Raw genomic sequence first — 24,795 nt, 5'->3', positions numbered from 1 at the left:
AGGCCAGGATGCCATTGGCCTTCTTGGCCACCTGGGCACACTGCCGGCTCATGTTCAGCCGGCTGTCAACCAGCACCCCCAGGTCCTTTTCCTCTGGGCAGCTTTCCAGCCACTCTTCCCCAAGCCTGTAGCGTTGCCTGGGGTTGTTGTGGCCCAAGTGCAGGACCCGGCACTTGGCCTTGTTGAACCTCATACAACTGGCCTCGCCCATCGATCCAGCCTGTCCAGGTCCCTCTGCAGAGCCTTCCTACCCTCCAGCAGATCAACACTCCCGCCCAGCTTGGTGTCGTCTGCAAACTTACCGAGGGAGCACTCAAACCCCTCGTCTAGATCGTTGATAAAGATATTGAACAGGACCGGCCCCAGTACTGAGCCCTGGGGAACACCGCTCGTGACCGGCCGCCAACTGGATTTAACTCCGTTGACCACAACTCTCTGGGCTTGGCCGTCCAGCCAGTTTTTTACCCAGCGAAGGGTTGTTAAACAGGAATTATTTAAACTCTGCAGGTTATCACAAAGGTCCTGAAAAAGTTGCAGTTATCTAGGAATAAAAACTGTCTCATCTAATGAAATACTGCAGCAATGCTTGTTCTTATTTGTGAATGAATAGGCAGCACTGATTTATAGTAATTGATCTCAGTGCTTGGCAGGTAGTAAAACCCTACGCAAATTACAGCTGCCACCCTAAAACTGCATTGGCATAACTTCTTTGTAAGTCAATCTTAAGCCTTTTTACCATAATAAAAGTTATCAATATTTAAAGAGACATGAAAAATAACCATACATACATGCTTCCTTCCACTTAGCTTTTAAACACTAACATATATTTGGTGCTTTGGGTGATTGTAAGGAACTGCATTGCAAGATTTGGAACTGGGAGAGATTACGGAAAAATCTGAGTCTGACCTTCAACTCTTACGGCACACCACAGAGCAAGGGAGCAATCGCACACAGGAGGCTGCAGCTGGTAAGTACCTTCTACGTTCCACATGAGGATTATAAGATCAATACAACATTTATTGGTATCCAGCGAACAGAGACAACTGCCTGCATCAGCTTAGTCCTACAAGGACACGGGTATCTGATTCTTTTTTAAGAGCACTGCTAGAGGGAATCTCACTATGAACTCACCAAAACTATGTAAGATTCCAGCCACATTTGATCAAAACACTCCTCATTTAGTGAGGGAGCTTCAGGCGGACTTTGTAAGCAGTCAGAAGAAATGGCAGATCTTCAGGATCTCAGATGAACCCTGAGCGATCAGGAGGCTGTTTCACCGATTCTGAGCGTGCCTGTTCCTGCAGTTCATTTGATTCATCCTGCCTTCTGCCGCTCTTTGTCAAGACCTACACCCTGCTCTTGGTCTGCTTCATGGTAACTCTGGAGTAACAGCAGTGTGAGTTGATGTCCTCAGACTGGGGATTCCCAGAAGCGCTATGGGAATTGGGTTCCCAAATTTCCCTTAAAGCCAACAGGAGTGGGTTGCTTAGCTCCCACAGACTGCCTTGAAAATCCTAGTCATAATCCCAGCCACTCCTGTAACCTGCCCAAGCGAGATTTCAATCCTGCATGACGGTCTCCACCCTACCGTGCAGCTGGACAATTCCAGTGACAAACACCTGCAGTTTTTAACAAGTTGAGTGCTTGTCTTGGCTCTGGCTGTTGGTCCTTTCACTTTAAATAGTATTTGTTTTTCTGCGTTATGTGAAAGCTGCAGTTGACCTTTCAGTCACTGCAGCACAGGGAGCGTGAGTCAGCCAAGCCAGTCCAGAGGCTACAGAAACGGATGCGCGTGCCTTCTGTGACAGGAGTGCCTCACTCCTGCTCCCCTGCCACACAGCCTTGTACTTGAGGAGTCTCCTCCCAAATGAGAGCTGCCCAACACGTACAGCATTAGAAAAGAGTAATTCAAAATCATAATTAATATTTTCCCAGTCTAAAGAAAGCCTAAGGCAGCTATTAAATTGGGGTTAAGCATATTTCAGGCAGGCATCCTTAAGTAACTCACAACTTGCTTGACCTCTGAATACCAGAAGGGCAAGGCACATTATTTTCTACCACCAAAGTCCTTTTTTTTTTTTAATCTGTGACACTAAAGAGCCCTAGGCAACTTTCAAGATTAATTGTAATCATTCAGCGTCCTCACCATTCCTCCCGGACATCCCTCTTATGTAAGAAAAAGAACAAACACGCAGCAGAGTCACCTGAGACAGCCCCTCCTGCATCTCGGACCCTGCCTCTCATCGCTGGCACCTGCCTTCAAAGCTCGCTGCCCTGCTTCCTTCATTCTCCTACCTGACATTCCCCATGTCACCTGCCCTGCACAAAGCGGTCTCTTCCAGCGATTCCTTTGTTCTTGCCACTTTCAAATAATTTCTAAAATAAGATCATTTCTCCCTGGGTGCCCTGAACATCGAAGTAAATAAAGAGTAAGCCAAATTATACATATATAATTTCTTGAGGCACTTCTCATTTCTTTGGTCTGTTCAGCCTTATCTCTATCTGTCTCTTCATGTATGCTTCAGAGGGCTACAAAGCAACGATATCATTTTTGGGAGCTGGCATTCAAGAGTAAATATTTATGTATATTTAAATATATATGTACAAAATTATATATAAATAAATATGTATTTATATAAAAATAAATATGTACAGATACACACATCAGTGTCTATGGGATGAATAGATGAGAAATGACGGTTTTGAAAAAAAGAAAAGGTGCACAGCACCCATCAGCTGTGTCACACAGCAGTACTGAGCTGGAAGAGCACATCAAAGTGCTGTCTCTCAGGTGATGGGACTAGCGAAGATCCCATCATTGGAAAACTGTAGCACTTTCAACATGACACAAGCAGTGCCACTTAGGGCTTTACATGGAAGCTACTATATTTTATAAATGATGATCTGTGTCCTCTGAAACTCAATGCGTCAAACTCCACAGAAGGGTGCAAGGGAAAGAAATTACCCCAGTATATCTAGATTTCTTTTCCCCATTAAATTTCCCAGGCCTTATATTTTCAACTGTGAATGCTCTCTGATTGCCAGCTTTTGGAGCACGGTCTTTTGTTTTGCTCTGCACTAGGATAATGGTGGCATAATAAGGGAGATCTCCAGTCAGGCCAAGGCCAACAACTGCAGCAGTAATAGAAAGGAATATTACTAATAAAAACCCAAAGCATACACACCAGAAAGGAATGCTAATAAAAACCCCAAAACATACACACCCATCCCGCCATGGATTTTACACCATCATTTATTATCATACAAAACAGGTTCAAAATATCAGCAGGTCAGAACAGCTGCATGTTCATACCCATAAATAGATATTTGGTTTATGAGACCAGATTAACAGTTAAACACACATACGACTCTCTTCCAATCTAATTTCTGATGGACCTATATCCACACCACAGAAGCAACTGCTCTCCCTTCACAGAGCTGTCTATAAGCTTTACAAATGCCCTAGTCTAAAAAGATTTAGTAGCTCTCTTCTCATGCCCAAGTGGTCCTTCCAGGGTTGAATTGTAGCCCACCGATAACATAAACGTAAAAAAGTTGCACTGCACTGCACCGCTTCCCATTCCGCTGATAAAGACAGGCCTTCCTTCCCTAGCGTGGTTTAACTTGGCATTTTAGATAAGCAGTTAGTAAACAAAAACAAACATGGGCATGCAACCCTGCCAAAACCTGCTGTGAGCACTTACAAATCCAATCAGATAAGGACTGCCAGCATCTCCCAGGAGGTGTGAAGTGAAACTCTGCAAGGCCACTGCGGTTGCACGGCGTGTTGGAATGACCACGTACTGCAAAGAAGAAGGGGGAAAAAAAAATACATAAGGAAACTGAAGTAAGAACCTGTCCAGCTGTCTTGTATTGCTCAGTTTATACCCAGGTCAGGACAAAGTAAGCAAGCTCCCCCAGATGTCGGTGGCAGACACAGCCACGGTCCAGTCCCCGGGTGGCCCAGGCAACTGGGGAGCTGAGCTACCCCTCCTGGCTTTCTAGTACTGCTGGTGGCAGGTGTTGAGGGAAGGAAGCTCCGTCCGGTCTGCACTCCTCTCAGCAGCACTGGATGCATGAGTTTGACTATCAACTTTGCCCACAAGACACTTTGCTACTGCTCCAAGCCTATTTTGCTTGGCTGATGGGGAAAGCGAAGTTCGAGGTTGCCTGCGGCACATAACTTGCTCAGCATTGCCAGGCTTCCAAACGAGGACGTTGCTGAAACCTGGGATGTTGGGGGTTTTTTCCGTAATAAAGATATCATTTTGTTTCCTAAACCATAAGCAATCCACATCAGTATGAAAGGTCACACATCCTCCTCTCCCACTCCACCTCTAGCCACTTTATGTTTTTCTCAAAAATTTGTGATTCCACTTGTGAAAAGTGACAAAGAAACATTAGGAAAATTTTCCATAGCCAAGATATTGTGGTTTGGTCTCCACTCCTCTAATAGGACATGACACCCTCAGCCAGGTCATGCATAATCAGTCTGACTACACAGGATCAGTGGAAAACACAAATTACTTCCCCATTAAGGGACCAGAGCTCACAGAAAACAAAGCCCTAGCCATGGAAGGGGATGAAAGATTAAAAAAGGAAAAAAAACCTGACAAACCCTCATCCTGTGGAATGACCTTAATTTTATAACACACATTTAAGAGCAGAAAAAAGTAATTGTCTCCTGCATAAAACCTGTGAAAGCAGCTGGCTAAGAACATCTGCATCAAGTCTACATATCCTAGTTTATAAATTGATCCTGTCTTGATTTAAAGGCTGTAAGTAATGAAGAATTCAATAGGTCTCTAAATCCAAGTGAGCTTTGTTTCCACTTCTAAGCACTGAATCTTGTTCTGCCTTTCTCTGTTGCTCTGAAGAGCCATCTACCCTGCCAGAAATAGCTCTCTTGTTTAGCTGTTCGTAGACCATGATCCCTTTTACTTGTCCACTTCCTCTCTGATGGGCTGCCTTTAGTCTTTCTTTAGAAGGCACACCTTCAAGTCATTCTTGCAATCCTTTCCTGAAGTCGTTTATTAATTAAATGTGACATTTCAGGACTGGCATATCCCCCGCTAGAGATACACAGAGATCAATTTACCTTAGCTGACTGAGGCAGGGAGAACTCGCTGCTCAACAGCGGCAGATCTCAGGGCACAGGATCTGAAGCACTGTTTCAGTGCTTTAACACTTCCTCGCAGGGAAGGTGATTTGCCCTGTCTGCAGTGGAAAGAGTTAGCCATAAAAAAAGGAAAGAAAAGAAACAGCGTTGAGAAAATCCATACTGGAAGAGAACTGATGCCTGTTTAGAATGATCATCTCATTCCAATTACGAACGATGGGTAAAATTAGATTAAATGCTTTTCCTTAGGGTTTTACCATGTGCTTTCAGAACGACCTGCCAGTTCTTTCATTATTGGTTTGACAAAGCTGCAAACGCACGCTGCTAATGCACTTTGATGCCATCTATTAAATAGGTACCCTGTTAAACTCCTGTTGCGCAACAGAAGAGCAAAAGACGATCGGATCCACGGCAGCCACCTGGCTGCGGATGTTAGGCTGTCCTCCTTTCGCATCCAGGAGCTCAAAACAGACTTGAAGGCTCACAGAAATCCCATGAGGAAAATAAGGTCTAGACTTTATTAGAGACACAGAAATGTACTGAAGGTCACACTGTGAAACAGTGGGAGAGTCACACAATTCATTATCATTCCCCAAAGACGCAGGGTAATGGGTGCAACCTGGATCGATTAGACAGAAGGACAGAAAAAAAAATGAAGAGTGAGTTATTGTTCTTCTCCCCACCTGGCCCCAGTTCACACAGGTGCAACGGAGAAGCATTCGCAAGAGCTGTTTGAGAAAGGGCATCTGAGAAGATAAAGTGAAATTCTACCTGATTCAAGAGTCCAGAGTTGCGTATATCTGTGAAACTGGGAATTTTAAACTTATGTTAAAATATTTTTCTTTCTATAAAGATTATGTTAACAAATCTGGAGAAGAAAGCCTGCCTGGCTCTATATTCTATCCATTTTCTTAGCAAAATGACAAAGGAAATGGCAAATTTATTAAAAACTTAACATTTTCAGGGAGTGGCAGTGAGTTGGTGCCAATTGGAGAAAGAAATTTGAATGATACCTGCATCGTATGTTTGTGTGCATATATATATTTATACACATGAATAGCCACTCACACATATATTAGACACCATTTTGCATGTATTTCTTTCATTTTGCAAGTAGCAATACCATTTCCAGCAAGTTTTCAGTTTGCCTAGCTAAAGAAGTTATTGATGGTTGAAACCATCGATACGGTTTGGCACTATAAAGTGCCAAAACTTAGTAGATTTAGTCTGGAATTCAAGTGACAAACACCCCCCCCAACCCAAAACCCCAACATCTGGCAAGCAAATGAACATGACATTTTCCCTCCTCCTCTAAAAAGATGTTGGAAAGAAAAAAAGGCTTAAACCAGCATCTCCAAAACACCAAAAAATACTCCACCCTATCCCTACTTAAAAAGCATTTTATTCTGATGGAGAGGAAGTAGTTGGTAGCAAACATTATCTGCTGTTCTAGGAAGACAGCAGTAAATTACAGCTCTAAATGGGCATTTGGATACTAAAATAGATCTAAATTCAAACCATACATGGGTTTGAACATCCCACAGAAACTGGAGGTGGGAGAGCCACAGCAGCCGAGGCGGAAGCCCGTGGGATCATCCTGGCTCATCTCTGACTCCAGGTTCAGAGGCGGGCAGCACAGAGGACGGGCAGGGAGGCTGACCCAGCAGCTTTGGCAAACCTCTGCTCTTTAAATAGAGGTTGAGAAAGGCCATGGTTTACTGCTGACATCCCCTTCCTGTAGTGAAACCAGCAGAATGAGCTGGTCTGAAATAACCAGGAAAGCCAAGGAGAGATCACCCTTCTCCCAGTAAAAGGCCACGTGCCAAAGAGGTAAGTTCTGATGTTTACGTCTCATCTTTGATGGAAAACTCTACTCTCCAAACACTTTGCTACCCTTTCTGGGTCAGACAGTAATCTTCAGGACAATGCGTGGCCTCATTCAGCACCAAAGGCAAGGAAAACACACGCTAACCCCGTTCTAGCCACTGACAGAGCCTGGAAATAGTCCAGGTGTCCCCGGTGGAACTACTGTTCAGAAAAGGCAAAGGCTGTGATCCGGAGAAACCAGCCTGAGAAAGACCCTTCACTCAAGCTAGGCAGACACTGTCTAAAAAAATACTTTTAAATGAAGTAAAAGGAGGCTGACCTGGTCTCCAAATCACAGCACAACATGGAGCAGTACGCATCCATCTGCAACCCTCGGCCCACAGCAGAAGTGCAGAGATGCCCCTTGGCATGTCCCTCCTGGTCAGAGCTGTGCTCGAGTGTTGGAAGTGGGCTGTGTACCTTCATTCAAAGGCACTCCTCACCCTGCCTTAAAATCTAAACCACAGCACTCGGATTACTGATGTGCGGAGGCACACTGAGAGAAGCAACAATGAGAACTCCTGGAAATGCTATTTATCTTTGGCTATAAAAATAGGGCAGTATTTTATACGACATAAAGAATTGACTTTTATTTATAGGGAAGGTAATCAGAACAAAAGCAACATTCCTCCATGCCTATAGCACAGCTGAGCACCAGTCTATGCCTGTTTCAAGCCTAAAGGAAGACTTCAACTCTACAGCAAAACATTAAAGCAGCTCCTCCATGGCAGCTCATGACCATTTAAAAAGAACTAATATTTTAAAAGAAATATGCAGAGCATTTTTTTGCGTGAGTGTCAGGACTTTGCGTAAACTGGAGGATGGCTTTTCTCAGCAAAGACCTAAAGCGATTGTGATCGCAATAGCTGAGGCCCTTTAAATTGCCTACTGGCTCTTACACAGAAATGCCACCAAGCCTCTGTCCATCATCTTTATTTTTGAGACGTGCTACAAAGGAAACCCCCCCCATCAGGACCAGATTCCACAAAGCGCCAAGCACTCAGCATGTCTCAGAACGTTACACGCTTGCCTGCTGCACTGAAGCTCATTCATTATTGCTGTTACAAGGCAGTTTTAATGCTACTTTGGGGTTCTGGTAATTTTGAGGCCAATTTGCAAAGATGGCTGATAAAATCTGTTTCATAATTAGCATGCTCCAAAAGAAACACCCTCCCCTTCCCTAAGCACCATCTGAGCATGTGCCTGGGAGGAGATTTGGAGAGTTGTGCTCAGGAGAATAAGGCCTGTTTTGTACAAATTTGCATTTGGAACAAATATCAGCCTTTTAAAATCTCAGGCAGTGCGGTACATCCTGCAGTGCTGACAGTTTATCAAGCCTAGCACTCAGCACCTTTTACTGCAGACAATTTGAGGAGCTGCACACCGACCATTACACTGGCAAGAACAGTAGATGCAATGGAAGCATGAAGCTATGAAGAACCAACAATTAAATTTGAAGATAATAAGCAAACATCCTTGTTTTGCCAAGGAAGGTAAACTTGCAAAACCTCTGAAGATGCTTACCAACTTGCCCGATCGGGTTCTTAAGCAGTCATGAATCTGTAAATCTTGGGAGAGCTACAATAAATCATTTGGGATGCAGTTTCCAAAAAGCCTCACTTCTGGCATAATGAAATCAGTGGGAACAGTGTTCAGCCAGTATTGAGAGCTTTTTATCCATGAAAACAGGATAATATTTATGTATATGATGAAAGTGTTGTTAAGCTTGCGCTAATAATGCTTTTAAACTCCTTACCAGCCTCAGGCAAGAACAGACACACTTCTGATTACACCAAATAAATAGTAATCAGTAGAAATTAATTTGCCAGACATCTAAGGTGCATCTCACTAAAGCATATCCACACTTTTGTCTGGCTAGGAATTCTTATAAAGCTGTCTGTCAAACATGGTTATAGCCCTGGCTCTCACCTATTGTCTCATTAAACATCCTCTCAAACCCCTTGTGTAATATGAATGCACTTCAGACCATCTGTTTACAGGCTTGCATTGATCTAAGTGGATGTTTACATTTATTTGTATAGCACTTTTACAGGTCTACTCGTGCTGATAATGCATTAAGCTGGGCATTATATATGACACTCAGTTCATTTTTCTAAACAGACAAGAGAACAGCTAGCTTAAGACTTGGCATCAATTACCAAAATCCAATTTTTACATTGTTTTACTTTCTTTCCCATTTTTGGAAATTGGAGCTAAGAAATTATTTCAAATTATTTCCAATAATCTCTTGTGGAGTTCTTTTGCACTAAAGCAACATAAATAACTGCAAATGCATCCCTCCAAAATGCAACTGACTATAGGATGTTGGTAAGACAGATGGCAAACCCTATAAAAGCTATTAAAAAGCGACAGGATACTGAAGTCACATTGAAACCAACACAAAAAATCTCAGTAGTTAAAATGGGACAATGATGGCATCCTTAGCACACTTTGATATAACAAAGTAGTTGGTTGAAAAATGTCTTTTGGGCTTAGTTTGAGACAACGTAGGTCAAGTTTCAGCTCTCTCTCTGGCACAGATTTTCTGGAGGACCTTGAACCTGTCCGACAGGTACCTCCCCTCCAGCTGCGCTATGCTGGCAGCAGGGATGACTGCTCCGCTGCTCCTTGAGAGTCACTGCTGGACGACTGCAGATGTGCTCCATGGCCAAGCCTTACCTGTTTCAGCCAATGCTAGCGAGGATATAAAAGATCTGCTCTTTGAGCCCATCAGCTAATTCCGACCAGAGAGAGCCGGGAGCGCTCCTGGGAACATCACAGCCAAAGGCTGGATGCGACAGGAAGCTCTGGCAGGAGGCAGTAATGAGCAATGACAAATGCTGCACTATAATTTCTTCCTCAACACAGCTGTCTGTAGACTGCACATCTGTCTAAGTGTTGAGATACCACTTAATGAACGGCCACCGCAGCCTTGAACTCAGCACAAGCTGCAAAACCCATGTAAGTACAGAGTAAACACCCGTTCAGCCCATGCAGAGCTCTATCACGCTAAAGCTAAACTGGTAGGAGAAACGAACCTCGGTAATTAAAAGCTATCTAACGCTACTGAAGTACATAACCTTTGTTTCTCCGTGCCTTATTCACATCTGAGAGAAGTGGAGTTAACCACCCCACCCCACCTCCCAAAGCGTTCTCTGCACAAATGAGTTAAAGATCGAAAGTTCATCAGTTATGGCAACTACAGAGCTACCTTCAAATATAAACACAACCCTGAACTTAAATCATAAACAGAACTTAAGCAGAAACTTCTTTGCTGAATCAATATATCAACACCATTATCGTTACATCTAGGAATACTGAGCCAGATTGTTTTCTCGTTGATGTTTGCATAAGCAACAAATACAAGTCAAGGGAGTTTTCTGTTGATGTCAGACTGATTATATTTTTAGTTCTGTCAACAACCTGCCAAAAGACCTCGGGCAAGTCCTGTGCCCTAGTTTCTTTCTTTTTCATACAATAAGCAACAAGTAACCTCCCTCACAATGGGATTTCAACACACAGTATGTTTGATAGGCTCTGTACGTCTCTGATGGAAGCATCTACAAAACATGCAAGGCTCTCTAACAAACGTCCAGACTATTTCGTATGAAAATCTAGCTGCTGAGGTCAGCTTGCTGATTTGAAAGGCTTAAAAAGTTCTATGGTGGAGAAAGAATGGAAAATGAAGGACATGAGGTGAAAAGTCCCTGACAGTTTCCTCCTGGACAAGGTGGACATAGTCCAAAAATTCTTTATACTTTCTTTTCCTCTCTCCTCTCCCAGAGGTGGTTTTCCATTGTGTATGTGTTGAATGGTAGGTTTGCTGGAGTTAAGCCAAAGAGAGAGGTAGATGGCTGCCTTTGTGGTCAGGGGAGGGAGGGAGGGAGGGAAGGATTTCCTATTGCAGAACAAAGCTGAGTTATTGATAACAAAATCCACTAATGTGCTGACTATTAGGAAATGCTAACCGATTTCTTTGCATATGGGGGTTTGTGCAAATACTTAAAATTTGGGGAAACTATCTGAATTCAGGAATGGTGTCCCTTCTGGACATTTCCTCTCCCTGGTGCTCGGAACAAAGGAGAAGAATAATCTTTTTTTCTTTCTCTCTCTCTATCTCACTTTCCTTTTCATCCAGTAAAAAAAAAAAGAGAAAAAAAGGCTGAAGTAGGGGCTAGGCATTTGGAAGAAATTGTGAACTTCAGGTTGTTCTTGCAAGCTGACAGACTGCTCTGGCCACCAGAAGAGAAAGATGCTGTTCCAAAGTACACTCACCATTAGTATGTCTGCTGTGATAGCCCAGTTTGAAAACAGAAGAGTTTCTCCGATAAAAATGCAAATCTGTTGTAACAAAACACACAAAAAGGAGAAGATTTATTCACTTGACATTCAAGGGAAAAATAACCTGTCACAAACTTTCCTTTGTTGCTTATTTGTCTCAAACCTGCTCAAAGGATTCTTCTGTACACAATACATTCCTGGTTACTGTTGCGGTTTATCCTGAATATTAGAAAACTATAGATTTTTATCAGAGCTCTAGAGGGTTGGCCTGCAACTTCATTAGTGTAAACTGTTTATGATCTACAGAGCACCTAAACAAAAGGCTGACACACTTGGTAACAAAAGAATATGAGAAGCCAGCAAGAAGAGACAGCCCTGAGATTCCATACTTAAATCATTCTGTTCCAAAAAGCCAGTTAGAAAAGGCAAGAAGGCCACAAGTCCCCGAAACACAGTCATCTTCATCACTAGGAATCAAGTTATGTGTTAAGCTCTGTAGCAAACCAAGTGAGGTTCTCTACCCACTGTGTGCAAGATCCCTTCCCTCCCCTGCTAGCATATTGCTGTCCTTTTTGAGGGGGACGTAGGTCTAGGCACTATAACAACTCAAGTATTACATTGGTAATATCTACGTACAGTCCGGACAGGACTTAAGTATGGGTTTTGCAACATCAGTGTCTTACGGTGAAATATAACTCTTGACTCTGTGGAGATGGTCAACAAGATACATTAAAAGCCCCGTGTACGTAGTGGGATGAGAGCTTCTTTTTGTTTCGGCATGGTATAAACAGCCACCACGTACCCTTTCCACCTCTGGCACTCCCTCCTCAATCACTCCCATCCCATCTGCCTTCTCAGTTGTGCTGGTACAACGGAGCCAAGCAGGGATTCAGATCAGGAGACTGAGATGGAGCAAAGACTCTTTTGTTGGGGGGGAGGTAGGGGAAGAGGGGCTTGTTTTGCTTATTTTTTTTATTTTTAACCCAAATCAGTTCCCTAGTGCAGTTCACTAAATGGTTCTACAAACACAGCAGTTGAAGAACTGGAAATGATCAAGAGGAGAAACTAATTTAACCTGGCCTCATCATTAAAAGAAATGTTCATCAAACTGAGTCCAATGGAGCAAGGGTGACACGGCTTCAGGCGGAACACTGCCTTCATCAAAAAGCTTTCTACCCATATTTCAATCATGAAACTTTTGCTTTTATCCTGTAGGTTAACAATTTAACAAAGAAATGTAGGTTCAACAGATTGAAAAAACAAGGATGGAGAATCTTCCACACACACGTTTTCCACTTCCTTTGTGTATTATGAAGAGCAGAACGCATAGACGAAGCGCTATGTAAATAACCAGACTTGTAAAAACCAGCTCCCCTGTTCCCCACGAGCAAGAAGGCAAGCAAAACTCCTTTACTAGATGTCCCCCAAAAGGTTGCTTTTTGCCCAGCTAAGCCATTTCTTTCTGTGGCATCTAGAGAGAAAACATTACTCCTGGAATCCCTATTGGTAGTTGGCAATAACAGCTATGGAGATTTGGATTCAGGTAATTGAAGATTGCCCTTTTAATTGCCTTATGCTCAGTTTTTGTTATGTCGAATAGGCTACAATTCATTAATGAAACAAAACCGTCAAGAAATACACGGTACACTTTGCTCTGAGGAAACATTCGGATGTTGTTTTGTGGTGTTCTTGTGAGCTTTGATGGGCTGGCAGTCCCAGTCCTTGTTGCTCGCACAGGCGCAGTTTGGGGTGGGAGGAAGACCTCCAAGATTGGCAGCTATGGCTCTGATGTGACCACCGCAATTATCTTTCCCACACACCGGGTGAGGTTGCCTAAGCCCCTCAGACCATCATGTCGCTGCCAGGAATATTTGCTTTATTTAGCAAATCTTACTCATTGACCTACAGCAAGCTTCCTCTATTTGTTTCTAAAATTGTCTTTGTTTCCCACACATTCTCCCTCCCTATCCCCTCTTTTTGTGACTGGATCTGCTTCCTTTGCGATGGCGTCTGAGCCAGTCATTACAGCCCAGCTGGTCAGCTAGGAAATCTCCTCTTTCCACTTTCCCACTGTCCACTGGTCTGCCTCGAACTTGTCTCTCACTGGAAATGACAACTGCCAAGCTAAGAAACACAGATCCAATGAATCAAGGTGCTGACGGGAGTTGAAGCCATGTGTCATGTAGCAAGGGCTCTCAGGACCTGCTCTGAAATCTGTCCTACTACAGCTTTGCAGCTGCTGTTGCTGGGGTTCTGTGGCTGGATAGATTAAATTGAGCTTGGGAAAGATGTAATCACACTTCTGAATGCAGCATCGACATGCCCTGCCTACTCATGCAATATTGCAAACAGGCAACTGCTTGCCTTAAGGTTATATAAATTACAAACACATAGCACACATACGAATTCCTACATGCAGCAAGTAAAACTTGTCCCCTTCTGCAGGAATTCAGCACAAGTCCTATAAATAAATCACTGAAATGCTCCAAACTTCAGAGCGCACCAGTTTTGAATTGTTGAATGTGTGTTTCACCCAACACGTTTCCATGAAACACGTGCTTAATACGTGGATACTGGCAAAAGGAAAAGAGGAACAAGAGGAAGATCAAAAAAGTAGGACAAAAGATACTGACATTAAAAATAAAGTCTGTCCTTCAGCTGCTAATGGGAATTTATAAAAATGAGTTCATCCACTGCAAAGGGCATATGAGGATATGTGGCATTTCTGCTGGAGAGAGACTCTAGGGATGCTTACTGCAAATAGGGCAGCCTCCGGAACAGATCGATAGCTCCCGAAATGGTCACGGTTTTGACTCCTCACACACTTTTCAAAGCCTCATTTTACACTGAGATTTCAGCTCTAGAGATATATCCTCTTCTGAATCCAGCTGTGTTCTATAATATCTCACCATCTCCATTTGGTGTCCTGTTGCTCACCTGTGATGAGCTGATAGAAGTTATGTTCCCCTCAAGTATTCTGTTTATGTGGTCAGTTAGCACATTCTGATTCCCAAAAATGATAAGTAAAGTAGTTTCAGAGTGGTCGCACCAGCAGCTCTCACAGCAAGATCTAAGCAGGTTATAAACTCCTTCCATGGCTATTTGCAAAGCGCGTATCTGTCTACATCCTCATTATCTGTATTTCGCTTTGAAATGCTGGGTAAGACTCCCACGTGTACTCTTAAATTTGAAGCACGTCTAACTCTATCTCAGTGTTGGGCAATATCGATGCCTTAGAAGTAGGTAAGTCACCAACACCACGTCAACAGAAAGTCCCTGGAGTTGAGCCTGAGATGCTGTAAAAGCTCTATGGCAAGGTTTTACCCTGAGAGTTGCTGTTTCTGCAAGATCATAAAATGTCTTTGAGGAATTGAAATAAACGTTGAAATTGCGGTACAACAGGAACTTGGAACAGTGTCAAAAGGAAGGCAAGGCAAAGCAAAGCATCTCTCTCCAGTCATTTGGAAATTTAAGCAAGTCTAAAATCTGCTGTTGAAATGTCTGAGTTAGTGTGATACAATGATGCCATACAGCTAATGGGTTTCAAGAGACAGGTTTGAAAACCAACATTTCAAAGAGGACGTGTTTCGGAAAGAGAGGGACCTAAAGATATGCAAATTGCTGTTTTAAGGAGCCAGACTACAACACACAAATCCACACGCTGCAAGGAACACAGAATAAGAACTGATTGGACCATACAGCCAAGCAAGACAGAAATACAAGTGTCTGGGCAGCTAAGTGATAGAGAATGTTGTTTTATTCCGCCTTACCAGCCACTTCTATCACTGCCAATAATTTACTGGATTAGTATGAAAAGACTGGACGGAAAAAAGAAGTCTGTCTACCTGCTCCAGGTAGGAGTGGCTGCTACAAAACTGGAATAGCAGCTGCCCTCAGGGACCAAAACCACCTGCAAGACAGGACTGAGCAGGGGAGGAAAAGTATGTATGTGCAGGGAGGAAGAGAGCAGACAGCTGACAGCCTGTAAGGGACAAGGTGAGCATGCCAAAGGATATGCAGGTCTTTTCCAACAAAAAACAAAACCCAAAAAGCCAAGAAATTAAAAAGCAAGGGCTCTGCTGGTTCTTGCTGGAGTACTGAACACTTCATTTATGCTGATACCAGTATCAGTTGAAATTAAAAACTCTTACTGTTAACTAGAGCAAGGAGGAAGACGGTGATCTGGTGGCCACCACAGCTCAGTGTGAGAGAACACCATCTCATAGGGACCCAACCCATGTGATAATTTTAAGGCTCTGAGCCAATAAGGGGTCCAAAACCAGTAACCCTTCAATTTTAGCACAGTGTGATCAACGACAGAAGTCTAAGGACAGTCACAGTACAGAAGGTCTGGAAATACCACCATGTTGGTGGTACCACCAGAACATTGCTCTTGTCTTTCACAGTCATACAGAACTCAAAGATGCTTTCAGGATGAGAGCCAGGACACTGCTGTCAAGGCAGCTATCAGAGATGAGAAAATCCACTCATAAATTTTACTCTACTATTTCCAGAACAAGCTATTATCATGGATTTTGAGATAAGGAAGGTAACCTAGACCATCATGCTGTCCGCCATATCTAGGTGTTCCAACTCCAGAGTCAGAGAATAGTCTCTTCTTCATTTCGGACCAATGAGACTCAAAACAGACAGTAATGAGAAAGCGCTACACCATGTAACCTTGCAAGACAGGTCTCCTAGGGAAATACAAGGGAATTAAACACTCTGGAAGTCTGTAAGATTGCAATAGCATTGAATGGCATGGAAAAACAAGGGCTTGTGTTTGAAACTTGTCTTGAAAAGTCAATTCAGCTGATACATAGCACCACCATGATAATACCTTGTGTTATGAGACATTGGTAGCTCCAACACAGACCTGTTCTCTCAGTGGGGTTAGCACCTGTAACACTAAACAGCAACAGCAGCAGGTGTTGTCTCATTGTTTTCTGTTTATATTAATTTATAGTGGATGGCTTGGCCACAGATCTCCAGGTGATTTACAAACATTAATGATCTAAGCTACCCTGACCCTTTGTAAGTTAAGAATCCTCATCTTTGCAGAGGCAAACCAAAGTTAAATAACTTGCCCGCTGTCACGTGTAGAATCTGTTAAAGAGAGTTCAGCGCTCTGATTCCCCAGTCGGTACAATAACTAGACTCTTATCTGCTTTCTATGCATCAGGTTTCCAGCAGCAGAGAAACCATATTTAGGGCTACGGAGAGGCAGTGTTATCTGCAACAAATGTGTGCATCAGCCTAACAGCATCAGCAAACAGGCTTATGTTCTTCATACCCCTTCCGTATGCAGAGATAACTTCCTTTGCAAATCATTGACTCTTTATTAGATTTACTGCTCACGCATAATAAAATAAATTGTTTCTAAGATTGGTTAATAATACCATCTACACAATGCAGAATAGTCACACGGCTATTTAAAAAAAAAAAACACTAAGGAAAAAAGTTGAAAATGAAACCAATAACCACTTTTTGTTGCAAAATTTTTGAAAACAGTATTTCCAGCTTAGAAAGGGAGGACTTTCTGCATAAAGAGACTACACACCACAAATGAACATGTCTGTCATCAGGTCTGAGAAAGGAGAAAATCAGAGGGCTGGCTGCCCTGTGGAGGTGGAGACAACCCTCTTACAGGTTGTCTGAGCTGATCATTTTTTGCTGAGGACTGAATCAAAGGCTAGTTCTAGACCATGCCACACACCAGAGGACCGAATCTCCTTCTGACACTTTCTAAATAGCCAGAGTAGGCATTCTTGGTTCTCTCTTAATGTTTTTAAACTTTCATTCTTTTTTCTTGTGTTTCCCCATAACAATGGCAGCTATTGAAATACTCAGAAAATAACCATGGCTAGGCTAGTGCTAGAAATCTAGAGAAACAAGGAACCGCAGTAGATTGGTCGATTGGTTAATTGTAAATGAATTCTCCTCGCTGGGTGGAGTGTGCACTGCAATGTGGAAGCTAAGGGTAGGCTTTCAGAAATTACCCCATTACTCCAACCATCTCATGCTTTCCCTTCAAAAACTTCTCCAGGTCCTAGGCTTCTCTCTACTACATTGAAAGAGCACCTGGGAACCAGTTCAGTGTACTGGATTTCTACTCTTTACTGAGACCAAGATTCTAGCCTGAGGCTGGATTATTATACTTGAGTTTTTCCTTTTCCCTTCAGTCTATTTGTCTGGATCTATTTGATGTCTTTTTATATACTTCGATTATAAACACTCTGGGAGGGGCCATATTTTAATCTGCATTTGTGCAGCATCAGGTCTTGTGGGTTCCTGGGCTATGACTAGGACTTTCAGGTGCTATGGTAATACAGATAACAACAAATTGAAATTACAGGGTAATTAATATTGGTCTGCAGCAAGCTACCTAGTTATGGAAATTGATAGTACTTACAGGCAGCCAAAAGCATGCCCGCAGACAAATTATACTGTAATTACAATTTGGTGCCACTGCAGCTACAATACCCTTATTGTAAGGGAAGTGGCCAATTTTCCTGTACCAAAACATTAGTTGAGAGCGATAGAGATATGGATAGAGGTATAGATAGAACAACCCAAAGGCAGGGAACGGTGGCTTTCCATGCATGCGCTAAATCCCCAGCTCTAAATTCTGATGACAGTTAGCGAGAGGAGATAAGTAGTTGAGATACCATTTTCCCTTCAGGCACATCCAGATAGTGCCAAAATGCCAAGGGACAAAATGAAGGACATTCAGAAGGGGAAAAGCTAGACCAACATCTCAGGCTTCCTGCAGGGGACAATGCACACAGTCTTCTAAGGGGTTTGGTAGAGAGAGTAGGAGCGAGACTGGCATATGGAAAGGATTATACTTACATAGGCTCCCACAATGCTGCTTTTGGCAGCAACGAAGATCAGACAGATGAAGATGGCCGATCCTAGCATGCCAACAGCACAGACAAGAGGATCAGCTCGCTGGGTTTTTAACCGGCACCATTTGGTTGCCCCAGCCCCTGTGATTACACCCAGGAAACCAGTGAAGCATGTGATTGCTCCGAAGATCAAGCTATTAAAAAGGAAAAAAAAAAAAAGGAGACAGGTTTTTTTTTTAGTTTTTCCCAAAAATGGGCATGGTCTTTGAACAAATTATTAGAGTAAATTGACTAATGGAAATCTGCACATTGGCTTTGCAAATTTAAAATAAAATGAATGAGCTCCTCTGCTAAGTGCTTGTGATTTTAGTACTCTTCCCCTGCAATTAAGTAAAACAGCATATGAAATTCAGCCTTGTACACAAGCATTGACCAACATGCAAAGAGGTGCAAAGGGCTCATACTGCTTCTTTGTGTGGAACTGAGCTTTTTATCAAGTGTACAGCTAATTATGTATGCACAAAACTAAGAAATAACCTGCACATTGATCATGTAAGGGGAAATCATGGACAGAACAGGCACTAGGAAGCTTAAGGGAAAGGAAACCTAACAAGACTGTAAATACCAGTGACTTTCAACATACTTTGACCTTCTACCTCCTTTCAGACCACTTCAAAGAAGCCTGATTAGATTATTTTGCTGTTATGTTACACATTCGAAATGTGTTAATTTAAATTTAAAGAGCCAGGAGCTGTCAAGGATTCTCCGTATTGTATCTGCAGGACTTGGATTACAGAGTCTTTGGCAACTACATTACAGTAGCTCCAGGGCAGCTCAAAATATAGGTGTCATCAAGGAGTGGAAAACTTCTCTTTGTAAACGGCAGACGGGCAGTCTGACTGGAGCTGTATTTTCTGCTCAATGCATTTTTGCAGAATAGACTGAGACTGCCCGCTGGGCGCTCTAGTTGATGGTACTCCAAACCACTAAGTAGTTTACTTGAGATGGGATTGTGTCAGCCAGAGCAAGAAGGTTTTCCTGATGTTATTTTTCCCTCACAAGCTAAAAAGCAAAAGAGCTGACAAAAGGCCGTTTTTCATATCTTTTATTCACCTGGAGAAATGCTTTTTTAGCATTTTATGTTTTGTGCGATCATGGTAAAGCACGAAACGATGATTTACTTTTCATAGCTTATGTGCTGCAAGTGATATTGTGTAACTGGGACTGAAAAACCAAACCACCGTATAACATCAAGCAATCCAGACCAAAGTGTCCCAGATCTCTGCACCATTTTTCAGAGTAAGTCAGCATATACGGTAGCGTACAGAGCAATGAAACACAGTGAAGTCCTCCTTCACATAGAAACAAAAGTCTTCAGGGTCAGCCCCTGCAGCCTTTAGGGGAACCCTGAGTTATAGCCACCACTGTGGCTACCCAACCTGCCAGCTGATTCTGCTACTATTGCAGAAAACAGCTTGGGTCTTAAGAAACCAAACTCTCTCTCAGCTCTCCAAACATCTTCTAAGGCAAAGAGAGCAGTCTCTTTTCTACTTCTGCACTATAGCCTGGGAACTAAGACAGAGCTGAGGTCATTGCTTCTCCCTTAGACTTCATGCGATGAAGAAAAGAAGAGAAATAAAACCTAGTTTACAATCCCAGCATTTCCTAGCATTGTTGCAAAGACCTAGAGGAAATTACAGACATTCTAGTAACTTGACTCCATGGGACTTGCCTGTTTCCTCTGGTAAATAAGCCCCCACTCCCTTTTCCCCCTCTTTAAAGCAGCAGAGTACGAATCTCACCTGTCTTTGGTGCCGCAGGGCTGTGAGCTGCAGGTCTCTGCTGTCTTCTGCACGACCTGTGCTCTGTGAAGGTAGAGCGGGATCCACATGCCAAGCGCCCCTGTGGCAAAGGAGACAGCTGAGGTGGCCAACGATGAGAACACGTAGCTGCGGCTGTGGAGACACAAGAGGCAAAACCAAGAGAAGGTTTAGTGGGAAAAGTGAAAGAGCAGGAGCCCCAGGACAGGAGCCAGTGCTTCAGTGACAAAACACAGTGTTCCCCCATACTAGCGACCTCCCTTTGCCAAGGGGCAGAGATAATACAAGGTACAAAGCAATGGAGAATAAGAGGCACAGAATATTTCTTCATACATGATGCTCCATTGATAATCATGCACTTAACTCTTCAGAGGTGCTTCAAAGAGACCATTTTCATGGGACCGTTTCAGAAGACAATCAATCAGTACTTAGTCACTAAGACATGATGTGTGAATTACAGGGCTTTCACTGTAATATCACCTGTTTACCTGAATTACCAGTTCCACTTCTCCCTTCCCATCCATGCCACGGTATGATTACTACTTGGATAAACCAACAAAAAAAGTAATATAGAAATATTGATAAATTAACCATCATCACTTTTCATAGTCCTTTGATATTGGATGACAATACCAGGAAGGCATTCTAGCCAGCAGTTCTAAAAATGAAGGACAGCACAAGTTTCCCATCAAGAATTCTGATGTAAAATTGAATTCACAAGTGCAAGTATTTGCACATTCACAGGCAAGCTTTCTGGAAGCTTGGGCAGCTGCTTAAACACTCGTGAGCGTGTGATCTTTTATGCACATATACAAGCACTCAAGCACATTCAGTGCTCATGCATTCAATCACATGTGGTTGTATAAACATATATATTTAAACTTGCCATGTAGTGCAAGCTTTTGTGTATTTTCTCCTCTTAAATAGCTCTGGCACTTAACTCTCTTTTTCTCCTCAGCAGAGTAGCTCTTTCAAGGAAGAAAAAGGATTTAAGTGTCTGAACAACAGTGGCACAACAATTAATACAGGAACACAGCAATTTCTACACTACAAAAGCCTTGATTTGTCTGAAGTATGAGCCAAACAAAGCAGATCTTTCTTAGATCTCAGTCTTGGAAAGGTTAGAGCAAAAGTTGGAATCCATCATTGTCACTGCAGTCGATACCTTGTGAAAATGTAACTGTGATTTTCTTTCCTAGGTCCACGGACTAAGCTTCCTGCAACTCCCTGCATGTTGTCGCTTTCCAGTCTCACAGTGCTGAGAAGTACAGGCCATTGGATGTTCCAATTAAGCGTTAGAGGCAAAGCATGCTTTTTACTAGAGTGCTCTTACTTTCTAATCAGTGCTTTCATGTCTCTCAGCCATGAGGTCCGAGCCTTCAGCTGTCCCCCAAGTTGTTCAACATTTCCTCTTTTAGCAGCAGGTACAAATATCAAGATGAGTGTTCCTGTTATCATTCCCAGGAGTGGAGATACCTGCAAGAAAGGAACAGGGAATAGCACAGGAGTCAGCAGGGTTGGCTTTGACTAGTCAGTAAGGAGCAGATTACATTAGTTTTGTTTCAGCGACTCGATTCTTTCCAGCGAGCCAGAATCTGTAAGCACACTGAGGCATCTGCTGCTTTCCTTCCTCCCTGTCATTCCCTGGACTCTCTTATCTCACTCTGGAAGCAGGCAGCTTTGAGAATACTCTGATTAAGACAGTCCATTTCTTTATTAAAGTACCAAGATTCATCTAAATGTGGTTCTTCAGTGATTAACTTTTTGGAAACCTACTTCCAGCTGGGCTAAGAGACCAACTAGTTTCTGGGAGAGTGCAGAAGCCTTTTAAAGGCAATGAGGCCAGATGAAAGATTTCTGGATGTAGGGAGCATGCTGGCTTTGAAAATCCTTGCCTGACATGCATCCCTCTTCCAGTCAACCCACAATGGCTTCCTATTTTCAGGCAGCTTCCTCAGACTACCTCAGTGTAGAGCAGACCAAGAAACATTGAAAATTCAGGCTGGAAGACAGGAAAATGACACATTCAGGGGTTAGGTTTCCCAGTTTCCAATCCCTTCACCCAATCTCTAGACAAAAATACAAAGATCCCACAGTGTTTTGGAAGCTACAAACATGATTCTTGTTTTGACACTGAAATTCCATCATCAGAATGGAAAATAGCTCCGTTAGGAAAACAGGAACATGGACTTTCACCGAACTATCATCTCTTCTATACCTGCCATTTTAAAAACAAATTCCTGTTCCAGAAAAAAAATGTTTCCAATAATAACCTGAGAATGGCCTTTACACATAGACCAGTGTTTCACATCCAAAGACGACAAATTCCAGGGAAGGAAAGGGAAGGCAAAAATATTTCAGAACTGGAAAGTCAGGAAAATCCCTCATCCAGGGATAAATGAAGCCTGATACAGTATCCTTATTACACCTGAACACAAGACACAGCACTAGTAAAAAAAATTGAAATGCTGGGATTTTCTAGGGCCATATAATTTAAAGTCTCTTTGATTTTTATCTAAAGGCTTGATCCCCCAACAGGACAATATCCATTGATACTCAGTAATGCTCCAATGAAACAGTGACGTTACTGCTAGATCCAGAGACAAAGCTGCCACTTGTCAAAGTGCCCTTCTGTCTTCTTCAGCCCATTGAAGTACATGTTATTCCCGACCTCCTCCGGATCTGGAGACCCCAGGAGATCACAGAGGGAAGCATCACCTAGGGGAATCTTGTACATCTTGCAAGAGCACAATAATTGCCACAGGGACGGAGGCTGCTTTACACTGATGTCTGGAAGCTTTCAACATGTGCTGGTTGACTACAAAAACTAAGCAATGCTGTCCAAAGCAACTATCATAGAAGTGGGCTGCTTGTCAGATTGCCCACGATTTCGCACGGTCAGGGAATCATGCATGAATGCATCATTTATAGTGGAAATCATGACCCCATAAGGGGTACAGACTTGCAGATAGCCTGGATTTCTCAGGATAACCATGGAGACTTCATCTGAAGAGAAAGATGCTAGTGAGGATTTCTTTGCACAAATTAATCATTTGGGTTTTACGGATAGAAACACAAGAGCACTCCAACATATCAACCTCATTAAAGCCCACCGACCAGGAGGAGGGGCTTTGGAGTTTCTTATTCCTTGTGCTGGCTTCTGCTCAAAAGTTAATTTTACCCTTAAAGCATTTCTGCTACCGAATGAGGTAGCCATCCTCTTGGTGTGAAGCTGTAGGCTATTAAACTTTTCATTTCAGGTTCACAGCTGGAAACTACTCTCCACTCTCCTAGCTGCAGATGAACTGTTCACGGTGATTTTCCTGGCTTTGCTTACCCTTGCTGGACAGGGAGGGAATGGCCTGTGTCACAGAAGGGCACATTGGCTTGAGATGGGAACCCATGTATTTCATCACCTGCTGTTATAAATGCAGTTGGCCTGAGCTTCATGAGATTCATTGTCTTCATGAAGTGCCAGAGCCAGAGAATGCACCTCACGGGGGCTCATGCCACCCAGACTGCCAAAGGTCAGAAAACAGTTCTGCTGGGCTACTTCCTCTCAGCTCTTTCAAGACATCTTTGTGTGCAGGATCTGTTTGTGCGTATGTGATTGGAATGTATTATCTTTTCAACACATTTATCAAGGTCCCAAGAGGTTAAAATAGAAGGAAACCGACTGTCTCAGGGCAGAAAAACAAGCGGAAACTGGAACAAAGTGTTTTTTCCTCAAAGCAGGAAGCCATTCTCGGAGTTTCTTGACAGCAGGGGACTGAAAGACTGTGGAGTTGATTTAAGGCCAATGCCTCGTCTTCCCATCCCCATCAAGAAATCATGGTTGACTGATAATAAAGTGATTGGAACATTCTTGCTCCCAGGCAGGTAAAAAACCAAGTACAACGAGCCAAAACCACATACCTTTCCCATTTGCTTAGAGAATGCATCTGCTATGCACTTAATATCCATAAATGCAATTTCCAATCCTTTACCTGTTATATATAATAACAGGTTGAATTGTGCGATAGAACTCTTCCTAACACTGATCAACCAATGCAACTGTTATTACGACGTTATTAAGAGTAGCTTACCCGCAACGCCCAGTGCCAGTCTCCAGCAACCTGCTTCACACTTGACCCAGTGATGTATCCCAAGCCACTACAAGAAATACAAAGATGAGAGTAAGAGTACCACAACCATAGCTGTTCTTAAACTTTTAAAAGTTTAAAAAAAAAAGATTTAAAAAGTCGGAGTCAATTGTGTGTCCTAGGCTCTCTTCTCCTGCTAGCCATAGTTCACTGAATTCTCTATGTAAATACTTGGCATCTTTGGCCCTCTTGGGAAAATATTCTTTTCACCAGTTAAGGACTTGGCTATTTCTTTCTCCTCAATAGCAAATGGATTTTGTGAGTTTTATCTTAGGGATAGGTGCTCTAACTTGTAAAATGCACCACCCTATACCAGAAGTTTTTCCCTGAGTTGGGGGGGATTAAACTGCTGCCTGTGTTTTCCCTGCCGGAGATGAACTCATGATGCCACTTTTGCACAGGATGTTGTCCAACTCTGGGAATTGGTATGCAAACTATGTGAACCCACCCTCCTACAACCTCACAATAGAGGCTCAGCCATTATTTTAAAAAAATAAAATTAAAAAAAAAAAAACCCAAAACAATCAGAGATTCCCTGCTGTCCCAACAATCACATGCTGCATTGGGCTGATAAGGGAACTCAACTGAAAGAAAGCGCCAGAGGAAATAACTACTCCAAATCTGAGCCCGTCTGTTGCTTTCATCAAGCATCTATGGGCTTGGCTGTCCTCCACTGCGCTGCGTTAAGACTGATGGTGAACGATCATTACAGTTTCTCT

General features: G+C 42.9%; 1 protein-coding gene across 1 annotated transcript in view; it reads right to left on the bottom strand.

The window, feature by feature from the left end:
- The window catches only part of LOC142090687 (sphingosine-1-phosphate transporter SPNS2-like), a 128,854-nt gene that overhangs the window by 17,988 nt on the left and 86,071 nt on the right, over window positions 1-24,795 (bottom strand). The window contains exons 5-10 of the mRNA XM_075168986.1: window positions 24,020-24,086; window positions 21,268-21,410; window positions 19,917-20,069; window positions 18,119-18,308; window positions 11,261-11,326; window positions 3,705-3,803 (exon numbers count right to left, since the gene is read on the bottom strand). Of these exons, the coding sequence (XP_075025087.1) occupies window positions 3,705-3,803; window positions 11,261-11,326; window positions 18,119-18,308; window positions 19,917-20,069; window positions 21,268-21,410; window positions 24,020-24,086 (718 nt within the window). The remainder of the gene's footprint in view (window positions 1-3,704; window positions 3,804-11,260; window positions 11,327-18,118; window positions 18,309-19,916; window positions 20,070-21,267; window positions 21,411-24,019; window positions 24,087-24,795) is intronic.

The sequence above is a fragment of the Calonectris borealis genome, chromosome 19 (assembly GCF_964195595.1).
Source record: "Calonectris borealis chromosome 19, bCalBor7.hap1.2, whole genome shotgun sequence".
Classification (NCBI taxonomy): Eukaryota; Metazoa; Chordata; class Aves; order Procellariiformes; family Procellariidae; genus Calonectris; species Calonectris borealis.
Note: the sequence above shows the minus strand (reverse complement) of the source record. Positions and strands in the feature narration are given on the sequence as shown.